Source organism: Perca flavescens, chromosome 3 (genome assembly GCF_004354835.1).
Source record: "Perca flavescens isolate YP-PL-M2 chromosome 3, PFLA_1.0, whole genome shotgun sequence".
Taxonomy (NCBI): Eukaryota; Metazoa; Chordata; class Actinopteri; order Perciformes; family Percidae; genus Perca; species Perca flavescens.
In genome coordinates this window covers 36,900,102-36,912,601 of record NC_041333.1, presented here as the reverse complement: position 1 = coordinate 36,912,601, position 12,500 = coordinate 36,900,102, and the positions used below count along the sequence as shown (strand labels likewise).

At 41.8% G+C, this 12,500-nt stretch overlaps 1 protein-coding gene across 2 annotated transcripts in view; it reads left to right on the top strand.

Annotated features, from left to right (window-relative positions):
* The first annotated feature begins 3,901 nt into the window (after positions 1-3,901).
* zgc:101731 (SNARE_SNAP25N and SNARE_SNAP23C domain-containing protein) overlaps positions 3,902-12,500 on the top strand; it is a 21,133-nt gene continuing 12,534 nt past the window's right edge. Inside the window, exons 1-4 of one of the 2 annotated variants that reach the window (XM_028573941.1) lie at positions 3,902-3,986; positions 6,014-6,055; positions 7,968-8,016; positions 10,026-10,143. In XM_028573941.1, coding sequence (XP_028429742.1) covers positions 3,915-3,986; positions 6,014-6,055; positions 7,968-8,016; positions 10,026-10,143 — 281 coding nt within the window. In that variant the 5' untranslated portion in view covers positions 3,902-3,914. The remainder of the gene's footprint in view (positions 3,987-6,013; positions 6,056-7,967; positions 8,017-10,025; positions 10,144-12,500) is intronic. The other variant, XM_028573940.1, reaches the window with a different exon arrangement.

Here is a 12,500-nt window from a genome sequence, read left to right as displayed (position 1 = left end):
AGTCATTTTCCCAGAGGGCCACACTGGAAAAAGAGAATCACTTCAAGGGCCAGACATGGAGAGTTTATTGACTTTCTTTTGTTTCATTGAAAATGTCAAATATCTTTGACTGTATTACTGCACGTCTCTTTTTTTTTGACATTGCTGTAGCGCTGTACTCATTTTTGTATGTTTTATTTCCCCCCCGACTTCTTTATGGCTTTCTCAGGCGTTTTTTGTCACCTTTTTATTTAAATTTAAATTCTGACATTTTTTCATGCTTTTTTTTGCATTTTTGTCAACATAAAGCCCTACATAAGTCAGCAAAAATGTTCCTTAGCCATCATAGAATTTAGCAAATTAGCAAAAGCAAAACAATTTTTTACAACAATCTTTCTGCCTAAATATGGAGTCTCAAAATCGGCAAATCTGCCAAATTCTGCTTTGAGTAACTGCAGTTAAAAAAAACACTTTTTATGTTGTTTTTGGTTTCAGCGCACAACTAGGTGGGCCAAAATCTATTGTGTGCCTAAATTGATATGCGGGCCGGATCATAATCTACAAGGGGCCGGATTTGGCCCGCGGGCCTTGAGTTTGACACGTGTGCTCTATCTCAAGATGCCAGACTGATCTGCGAGTGGAGAACTGGAGCTCTCACCAGGTTACCCTTGAGTCAGATTCGTGATACAAAGCGCTGCAGGAGGTTACATATATTTGTACGCCAGCCCGGGAGTTAACATTGCCCCCCTCAACAAAAAGCCGATTGTTGGACCAGCGGAAAGACAAATCAAAAGGCGGCTTTTAATAGTTTTAATTTGCTTTTTTTCAAAGTGTGTTTTTTTTACGTTGATAAAATGATGTTTGGGGGCTGTTTCATGTTAAACTAAAAGGATCTTACTCTTTAACAGAAAGGTCTATCTCTGAAGACAACAGATTATTCACAAACACAAATCACCTGTGTTTTCGGGCTGAAGGAAAAAGTCTGCAAGTGTCTTCTATTTTTTTTTATGTGAATAATTAATGTGATTTCTGTCTTTCATCACTGACTGACTAAAGATCACAGAAGCCAGGAAAATAGTGTGTGTGTGTGTGTGTGTGTGTGTGTGTGTGTGTGTGTGTGTGTGTGTGTGTGTGTGTATATGTGTGCGTGCAGAGGAGCTACAGCTGGTAGGAAACATATAAATTGAGTATATTCAAATTTGGAGATGTATCATCTCGTTTTCGAGGGGGTCTCAACATGTAACACAATCATTACGTAACAACGGAGGAGTGAAAGAAAATTAAAATTAAAATACAACTAGCAGTACGGCAACGTACATACAAAATGCTAAACAGTAAACACATGTACAACAACAACACATGCGTTGATCGATGCATTACATTACAACCGCTAGATGGCCGATAATAAGTAAAGAAGTAAACAGTAGAGTGTGAGTGGATAAGGCCTCCTGAACACTGGCCGCATGGTGCGAGCGTGGCATTTTCTACGTCTTTGCACACCAGAAACGTGTCTGACACAGCGCTGCTGCTAGCCTCGTCTGTGCTAGGGCTGCTCCCTCTTAGCCGATTAGTCGACTAATCGGTCGTTTTGGTCTTAGTCAACTTAGATTTCTTTAGTTCATTAGTCATGTTCGATGCTCCTTTTTCATGCTGACATCTCTGGTAAACACAAGAATTAAAGTGGTGCTTTTTGCACGACTCTTTGCGGAGAAACTCAGATTTACAGATCTGTCGATTAAATCAACAAATCGATTAGTCGGTACAATTGAATGAGTCTTAGTCGACCGAGAATTTCTTCAATCGAGCACAGCCCTAGTCTGTACACATGGATGTTGCCCATAAATATATACTGATCTGATTCCAGCAAAGACAATGTCGGCAGTATTGACGGCAAAATAGGCTCCAGAATATTTCGTTCTGTATATTGAAATTACATTTATATATCTGCATTTATGTCAAAACCTCGAGACTTTCAAACATCAACATGTCATTTATTAAATGTATTTGTGTCTAAATGACATCTAAAAATCTTTTCCTATTCTATGTTGCCTGGAAACGCTTCCAATATGCTTGCGTGTCGCGTATCGGTCCCATTTCTAGCGTGCACGCGTTTTCGATTGACTGCATCATTAATAACAATGGCTGTTCATCTTAAAGTGAGCAGACAGGTCATGTTTAAACAAACAAAGAGTAGTGAAATTGATCTTATTTCAACAGGTAAGTTATTCCAATCTGCTGGAGCCTTTTGCCAATCGTTTTTTGAACTGGAACTGGACAGTAGAGTACAGTAGAGGGCCTTTGGACATAGATCTTGTAATTGAGATGTTTTATTGCTTTGCACATTTTATAGACTAAACAATTCATCAGTTAATGGCCGATGTAACCGTCTTATTGTTGTTACAGTCCCCTCTCTGTTTAGCGTGATTCCAGTTTGCACCAAAGAACATCGAGAGTCTTTCTTCTTCTCCTTCTTTCTCTGCTGCCCCTCCTTCCTCGTCTTTATTCCAGCAGGTGGTGATTAGTGGTCTAATTATGATGCTCCTGATGACACAAAATGTGTGTGTGTGTGTGTGTGTGTTTGTGTGCGTGTGTGTGCGCGTGTGTGTGTGGGTGGAAGAGCGTGTGTGTGTGTGCGTGTGTGGATGGGTGGAAGAGCGTGTGTGTGTTTGTATGTGTGTGGGTGGGTAGGCGTGTGTGTGTGTGTGTGTGTGTGGAAGTGCGTGCGTGCGTGTGTGTGTGTGTGTGTGTGTGTGTGTGTGTGTGAAAGTGTGAATGGGTGGAAGTGTGTGTGTGTGTGTGTTTGTGTGGATGGGTGGAAGAGCGTGTGTGTGTGTGTGTGTGTGTGTGTGGGGTGGGTGGAAGAGTGCGTGTGTGTGTGTGTGTGTGTGGGCGTGGGCATGTGTGTGTGTGTGTGTGTGTGTGGGGGGTGGGCGGGCGTGTGTGTGTGTGTGTGTGTGTGTGTGTGTGTGTGTGTGTGTGTGTGCGTGTGCGTGTGTGTGCATGCGTGCGGAGCTACAGTAGAGTTGGGGGCTGTTTTTATCGTGTTGTGGGGACCAAACAGCTGGTTGGACTCCGTGGCATTGTCTGATCATCAGAGAGGACCCGGTATCCAGTATGGGATTTGTAGTTTTTGACAGCAGCCAACTGTGCAGATGTTAATACCTCTTCATCGACCAGACTGTAAATAAAACGCTGCTAAAACAAGGGGACATCTGGTCTTCACAAATGCAACATTTCAGCTGTAAATTTGTCCTGAGAAATGAATAAGGAAAAAAATTCTCCTCATACAGGGTTTCCGCGGGTACTTAAAAAGTCTATAATGTCAAAATTAAAATTGTAGGCCTACATTCACATGCTATTCTAGGTCTTAAATCATTTTAAACAGGTCTTAATTTTCCTACGTCCATGTAACGCCTCTAATTTTGTTTATATTCTGTGGTGTTGTTGTTCTTTGTTTCACTTGTCCAAATATAATTTGCTGTATATGTACAGATCATTATTACTTTGTCTCGCTTTTATTCAATTTTAAGATTCTAATTCTAATCTTTCCGGGCTAAGGTGTTTGTGAACGGGCTGCGTCCCTAATATGAATATAATCGGCTATTTAAACTGCATGTAAACGCACAATTGTTTGTTTTTAATATACTGTATGTATCCAGGTCTCCCTCTGGAAAAGCAGTACAGTGGATCCCGATGAAATAAAGTCATCTGAATTGAAATGAAGAGTTTTTATGAGAATATTGTCTGTTGGCTCGTTGTTAAATAATCATGTGTGTCACTCTGCTCTCCAGGTGCCAAAACCAGCTGATGCTGCAGCCTAATCCGGTCACCTGGGACTGAACACGCACACACGCACGCACACGCACGCACACACACACACACACACACACACACACACACACACACACACACACACACACACACACACGGCCAACATGGCGTCAAACCCGCCCATCATAACAGAGCAGCAGGAGCTGCAGAGGAGAGCCAATCAGGTCACAGATGAGGTAAGCGACGGTGCTTTTAATGTTTAAATGTCTGTGTATTTCAGTGTGTGTATTTCTTTTTTTTTTTTTTTTTATCTGTAAATCTAATCTAATCTGTAAAGTGTGTTTTGAGTGCTGTAAAACTATATATAAATGAAATGCATTATTATCTAAAAGGCTTCCCTCCAGCACAAAACAGATAAACATCTGCTATTCCCATCGGCGCATCTCACCTTATTTACAGATGGGCCGATGACAGAAAATAGGCTGGACATCGGCCGATTCCGATGTCCAGCCGGTGCATCGGTGGAGCCCGAGTAAGAAATGAGCAATTACTTTAAAAAAGGAGACAGGATCAGTGTGGCTGATGTGTCCTCCAGCCTCTTGTGAGCAGCCTGAAGGGACTGTCCCTTTAAGGACACCTGGCTCACCTGGTGGCCATAGAAACAATCTGCAGGGAACCATTAGGCACGGATGAGCTCACACACACACACACACACACACACACACACCATGGGGGTTTAAAGGCTACTACAGATCAAAATCGTTTGTCACCTCGTCATCCACTCGGTGAGGAAGTCCCCAGGCATTAACATGATGTTTACACAATACACAATACACACACGCACACACTTCCATGTGTGTGTGAGTACAGTGTTAACGTCTGTTGTGTGTTGACTTTCGAAAGGTTCCGGGCAAAACGGCAGTTAAAGGTCCAATCTTTATATCTTTCACCGCCTAAATATATAAAACAAACATGTCTATTTACATTAGTCTATGCATTGCCAGCGCTATCTCCACAGCGCTGTGCAGTAAAGTCTGGCTTCACCACGGATGCATTCTGGGATAGGAAAACAAAAAAAGTCTGGGTTGTTTTCATTTTCTTTTTTAAACCAATCACAGTCATCTTGGGCGGTGCTAAGCTCCGGACGCTCTGCAAATTGTCTCGATATTAAATTAAGTTAACTGTTCGAAAGTAAAAAAAAAAAAATTCTCACATACAACTGACAGCAGTACAATGTGGTGAAATTCAATTACTGCATTTAATAACCCATCCTAAGTATAAGGACAGCAGTGGACAGCTATACATATACAGCAGGACACTTTGACCGGAGGAACCTGGGATCCATCTTGTGATTGAGCTATTTAAATGAGCTGATACATGGTTAAACCTCATTGGCTCTTACCGGTGTATCTCCGTGTGTACTTTGTCCACAGCAACAACATAACAGGGCATGTAATTTCACTGTGTGTAGTGTTTAACTACGCTAACTAACCGTAATAGCGAGAGGTGATGGATCGTTCCAGTCACTTCGGCATGTATTCACTTCGTTGAAACAAGAGACGAAATTCCTCACTGATATGAAGAACAGGACAGAGATACCTTTGTTGACAAACTCCCACAAACAACAACGCACGCGATAGTGAAATGGCGATTTATCCCTTTTAAATGTGATAAAACGACAGATTGCTTCTCATAACCACTGAAAACTGTCCGAAAATCCAACCCAAAGTCCAATTATTATGGACGTTATCTGACATTAAGCGTTTCTGCTTCATTAGATTTAGATCATTCACTGCTCAGTTGATCATAACTCACCCCTTTCTAAACAAAGAACATCAGAACTTGTCAACAACATGTCAGTTAATTTGGGAGTGGTTGGATTTAACTTTGTGTTTTAACACAAAACATTTATTCATTTTATAGGTCTGGTATCTCCGCATGATTTCCTGGAAAATAAACCCCATTTAGATAACATTTTAGATTTATAGAAATAATGTGGAAAGGACGAGATGAAAGACAGCTTCAGTTTGTTATATTTACTGTAAAAAGATTGAGGATTCCCGGAGGAATTTACTTGAAATAATTGCTCTATTTTAAACCCAACTGAACATTCATTCGTTTTAAATTAACTATTGTAAACCATTTTTATTACACAGGCTGAATTATGTGCTTGTCTCTAGACGGATTTCTCATTGTTGCATGTTCAGCTGGCTGTATGTTGAACGTACTGTATGGTGATTAGCCCCTTGTTTGTGTCTTTCAGTCCCTGGAGAGCACAAGGCGGATGATGCAGCTGGTCGAGGAGGTACATGCACGCAAAGTCAGAGAGAGAACTTCTTTATTATGTTATCCTTTACATCAGCTCTCTGTGTTCCCGCTGCTCCACAAGAGGACATACTGTACCTGATGATGGCTCATCAAAACCACTTTAAACAAGAGAGATGCTGAGATGTGATTTACTGTAAACTGCTTGATATATTGAAAACAAAAGTGGTTGAGATCAGAGGCTCTTCAAAGCTACCAGACTCCTTTTGGAGGAGTCTGGTGGCTTTGAAGAGAGCAGAGATAACCTCTTCAGTTCCCCGTCGTAAAGGGCGGTCCGACACCAAGGTAAAGCTCTGAAAATACTCTAAATACAGTGTCCAGTTAAACTGACATAGATGTGTTTAGGGGCCCTATCTTTGCACCCGGCGGAGCGCGGCGCAAAGCCCGACGCGAGTGGCTTTGCTGTTTTAAGACCGTCCAGCGCCCCGTCGTTTAAAGGTCCCATGGCATGAAAATTTCACTTTATGAGGTTTTTTAACATTGATATGAGTTCCCCCAGCCTGCCTATGGTCCCCCAGTGGCTAGAAATGGCGATAGGTGTAAACCGAGCCCTGGGAATCCTGCTCTGCCTTTGAGAAAATGAAAGCTCAGATGGACCAATCAGGAATCTTCTCCTTATGAGGTCATGAGGAGCAAGGTTACCTCCCCTTTCTCTGCTTTGCACGCCCAGAGAATTTGGCCCACCCATGAGAGAGAGAGACATATCATGGCTTTCAAACGAGCAAAGTGGCAGTTGGTCAAGGCCACACCCCCACCCTCCACCTGATAATGAAAAAGAAAACACCTTTTATTTCAATTTCAGGTCCATTTTCAGGTGCATTCTGGGCGTATTGCTATCTTGAGGCAGCGGGAAGCGATCGCGCCATTGACCATCAAAAACCTGGTCTAAAGTCAATAACGCAGCATGTCAAATTAGTAAAATGCTCCTAGGCTCGTGCACAGCGCGCGCACACTATGCTTGTTACACACACAGGTGCAAATCCTCCATCATAACAGCAATGCTCCAAGGTCCAAACGCGCCTGGCTTTTAAAGGGAATAGGAGATGATCTCTGATTGGTTGATTGCATGTTACGCCCAAAACACACCTCTGATTAATGAAGACACTAAGGACAACTAGGGCTGGGCGATATGGAGAAAATCAAATATCACAATGCTTTTGACCAAATACCTCGATATTGATACCGCAACGATATTGTAGTGTTGACTATTGGCACTGTCACAAAATATTTACACAATGATATTTTTGATAGATCATCATCATTATTGTGGATATAATGACTAAGTAGATAGCAGAACAGTTAACAGTCTGGTAAGTTCAGAAAATTACATCACTTTACTGTAATGCAGCCTTTAAAACCAGGAAAAGATAACACGTATGGCATATTACGATATCACGATATCCCAAATCTAAGACGATATCTAGTCTCATATCACGATATAATATATAATATCGATATATTGCCCAGCTCTAAGTACAACCCTTGTCATGCGCTTAACGCTGTGCGCTTAGATCGTTAAAATAGGGCCCCTAGGTGTCTGAAATGCGTTTAGCTGCTGCCCCCGTTCACAGCAGGACATTGCTTAGCTTCTGTGTCGATACAATCTATAATACTGATTGGTTTCCTCTTGATTCTGTCTAAAATTACAAGTATTATAGAAGTAAGCAGGAACTGTTTTAAAATGTCCCACTGCTGTTGTGTTCAATTGTCGAGTTTTTGAACTAGTTTCACCATATGACAATCATGTATAATCTATCTGAAGCAAGTTGATTTTGACACAACTGAACTAAAATGGCTGGCTGAACAGTGGCTGCCTGGAAGAAGAGAGTTTTGGCTTGCTTGTGAGTGATGCGTATTGTGTATTTATTTGCTTTCATGTGCTCCCCCTGCAGAGTAAAGATGCCGGGATCAGAGCTGTGGTTATGCTGGATGAACAAGGAGGTAATCACTTCTGTTTGATCGCTCTTTAAATCCTCCTCTTTCAGTCTTATTCAAAGGTTCTCAACTCTAAATAAAAAAAAAAAATGGTTTGTCTTCCAAAAATACAAGGTATGAGAGTTTTGCCCCGATATTTTAGTATTGCTTCAATATTTAAGTGATTTAATATTACTTTATCCAGGAGTGGGGGGTAAGATCGATACAGCACAGTATTGCAATATTTTCCGTGGCAATACTGTATCAATACACATACGCCAAGTAAGGATCTTTTATTTTATAAATTCACTGTTTCCTTTAGGATATTTTTTAGCAGTGGGGGCAGGAATGTCCGAACAACATCACCAGTGGTTTAACATGGATTAACATGGATGTAATGTCATACAGTGATGAATTTTGCATTTATTACTGCCACTGATGGACAAGTTGTTTTTTTTTTTTTTTGGGGAGGGCGGGGGATCTGTAGACTGTTAAAACTGAATTGCCCTTTTGGGATAAAGTTGTTTGGACTTAAACTCACATCTCTTCCTGTCAGTCCACTGAAAGACTGTTGAATGAAACCTGTAAACATGTAGTCTGGCTATCAGCAGACCCAGCTCAATCTTTTAAGATTGAACATTAGTCTGGGGGAGTCTGCTCTGTATTTCTGTACTGCACGAGAGGCGGGCATAGTTCAGACGACTCTGTATGCAATTGGACAGTCCTTCAACCAATCAGAGCAACGATCTGGGCGATGTAGCAGCGACAGCGGCATCGACGGGCTGTTGGTTGCTGCGCTTCGGTGGCCGCCAGTGTTGCCACAGTTACTTTGAAAAAGCAACTTAGTTACTTTACAGATTACTTGATTTTAAAAGTAGTTTAGTTTCTTTACAGATTACTTGATTTTAAAAGTAACGAAGTTAGATTACAAGTTACTTTATTAGTTACATGCCGCAGCTGCCGACAACACCCCCCACAGCCTCAACATAAACATGACAACCGGTTTACTGTGAGGCAGCTCGGCATTACCAGTAGTAGGATCTGGTTTATTATGGCACGAAAGAGAGCCAGTCAGCCGTGTTTAAGGGCAGCATTTCCTCTACAACATAGGCCTACTGCCCCAACAACTTCTTCAACTCTCCCCCACTTACTGGTTTTGCACCGAAGTCCAGCTTTTGTTGTTTGGGTGGTGGGGGGCCTCCTCCTCTCTGCTCTGTAAGTTTGACTGCAGCGCTGCAACTCCAAATGGTTCTTCAAATGTGACGTAGTCGCCACCAGCACAGAGTGTACAACAGACCTTAATATTGCCGTCTTTAGCTGACACAAACTCTAAATAGTGACTGGATTTCCAGCTAGAAAACGCGCATCTCTCTCCTCACTCCATTGTTGTTTACGTTTGTGTCGCTGCGTGGTAACGTGACCTGTCCTCATGCTGAAAACGTGACTTGTCGTGACTTCACTCCCCGAGACGCAAGAAGAAAAGCAAAAATATATATTTTTACTAAGGAAAATGTCAAATAGTAACGCACAGTGACTTGGATAAGTAACTTTAATCTGATTACTGGTTTGGAAATAGTAACGCGTTAGATTACTCGTTACTGAAAAAAGTGGTCAGATTAGTTACGTGGCATCACTGGTGGCCGCCACGTTGAATGTAAACAAAAAGCTGCTTTGTCGTCATCGTGTTAAACCCGCCAATAGTGCGGCAGGTGGATAAGCCAGCTTGTGATTGGTCCCCCGCAGATTTGTAATGGAAGCAGGATAGATGAACGTAGAAGTTTCCATCGCCGGCAGATCGGGCTGGGTTTACCCGGTCTAGTAAACCCCATGTTTAAAGACATGTTTGAGTCCAGACAACTCAGATTTGAGCTGTGATAAATGGGGATTTTCAGCACGGTCTGAAACATGTCGGTCCGAACATGCCCTTGACCAATCAGATCAGCTGCTTTGAAGCCATCTGGTGCACCTACTGCCCGTCTCTGCTGTTGTTACACCACCATAAAAACCCGGCACCATAATACTCCTGTTCTTAACAGAGCAGTTGGAGCGTATTGAGGAAGGCATGGACACCATCAACAGGGACATGAAAGAGGCCGAGAAGAACCTGACAGACATGGCCCAGTGCTGTGGTCTGTGTATCTGGCCAATCAGGAAGTAGGTTTTGGTTTCCGGGGATCCGCACCTTCTTCACTCAACTGGTGCCCAGTTCCAATATATATAAATAATAACAAATAAATTAAAGCTTCAAAATAGGGTTTTTTTAGATGGAATTTGGTTCCACAATTAAGAATGACACTTTTAAAGCCCAGTTCAGACCAACTGGGCTTAATGGAATTTACTCCATCCATCCATCTATCATCCATCCATCCATCCATCTATCATCCATCCATCCATCTATCCATCCATCCAACCATCATCCATCCATGTATACATCCATCCATCCATCATCCATCCATACATGTATACATCTATCCATCCATGCATCTAGCGATCATCCATCTATCCATCCATCCATCCATCCATGTATACATCTATCATCCATCCATCCATCCATCCATCCATGTATCCATCCATCCATCCATCCATTTATACATCTATCATCCATCCATCCATGTATACATCTATCATCCATCCATCCATCTATCCATCCATCCATCCATCCATGTATACATCCATCCATCCATCTGTCCATCCATCCATCCATCCATGTATACGTCCATCCATCCATCTGTCCATCCATCCATCTGTCCATCCATCCATCCATCCATGTATACATCCATCCATCTTTCCATCCATCCATCCATGTATACATCCATCCATCCATGTATACATCCATCCATCTATCCATCCATCCATCCATCCATGTATACATCCATCCATCCATCTATCCATCCATCCATCCATGTATCAATCCATCCATCCATCTATCCATCCATGTATCAATCATCCATCCATCCATGTATACATCCATCCATCCATCTATCCATCCATCCATCCATCCATCCATCCATCCATCCATCCATCCATCCATCCATCCATCCATCCATCCATCCATCCATCCATCCATCTATCTATCTATCTATCTATCTATCTATCTATCTATCTATCTATCTATCTATCTATGTAGCCTGTTTTCTATGTTGTCAGTAATCATTGGCGAGAAACTGATTTAAAAATAAAAATAAATAAATAAATAAAATCGTCCCAGTGGACACAAACCCTGAGAAATCACGATGGAACTGGGCACCGAGGTCAGGGTGCAAACGCTCAATGGTGTTTTAAGCCCCCAACGTCGACTTCGAGGCAGCGCTGCGACCGTTTACTTCATGGCACCTAACCATTGCGTAATCCTTGTGCCCTACCAGGCAGCGCTGCCTGGAAGGCAACATTGGGGGCTTAAAACACCAAACACCGGTGCATAGCCGGCATTATCACCGCGTTTATCGGTGTTTTTTGCCTCCAAGGCAGCGCTGCCTGGAAGGCACCATTGGGAGGAACTAATTGTGGTTAAGTTTGGGCCCGGGATGGGTGCTGCGAGGGTCACGGGCACAAGGGGACCACTGGTGTGGATAAAACACTTAAAGAACTCCTTAAAAAAACGTGTTTGGTTATATATATATATATATATATATATATATATATATAAAAAAAGGTGTTTAAAAGAAGACCAGATATTAAAAGAAGGGAAAAAGAATCACTGGACATATATAAATAAAAGGTGACATAACAAAATAAATACTTAAAATATATATATATATATATAGAGAGAGAGAGAGAGAGAGAGAGAGAGAGAGAGAGAGAGAGAGAGAAAGAAAAGAGAGAGAGTTATGTAAATAAATAAATAGCCCTGCGTCCCAATACAAAATAAATTGAATTGAATTGAAAAACTTTATTAATCCCGATAAGGAAACTGGTTTGCCACCAACCATACAGCAATCGAGCACGATACACAACTAACAGACAAATAAATAAATAATTCTGGATTAGTAGACTAATAGACCCTAGTAAAGAGACACAATTTCACAATACATGAATGTAAAAAACAAACACTATAGAAGACAAGAATAATATCCAACAGTTAACAGTGTTGGTTAAAATATCTAACCGCTGCGGGAACAAAAGACCTTCTTATGCGCTCACTAGAGCACCGAGGCATTACCAATCGCTCACTAGAGCATCAAGGCATTACCAATCGCTCACTGAAAGAGCTTCTGAGTCCTTTGAACAGAGTGTGTAATGGATGGCCTTCAAAAAGCAGGACAATTTTTAGTTTTGAACTAATCCTCTTCTCTACAGTAACCTCCAGCACATCCGGGTTAAGACCAATAACTGAACCAGCTCTCTTGATTAACTTGTTTATCCTATTTTTGTCCTCAACAGATATACTGCCCCCCCCCCCCAGCACAGTACAGCATAAAAAAAGAACACTAGCCAAAATCCCTTGATAAAAAACATTTAAGAGCTTTGTGCTGATGTTGAATGATCTAAGTTTTCTCAAAAAGAACAATCTC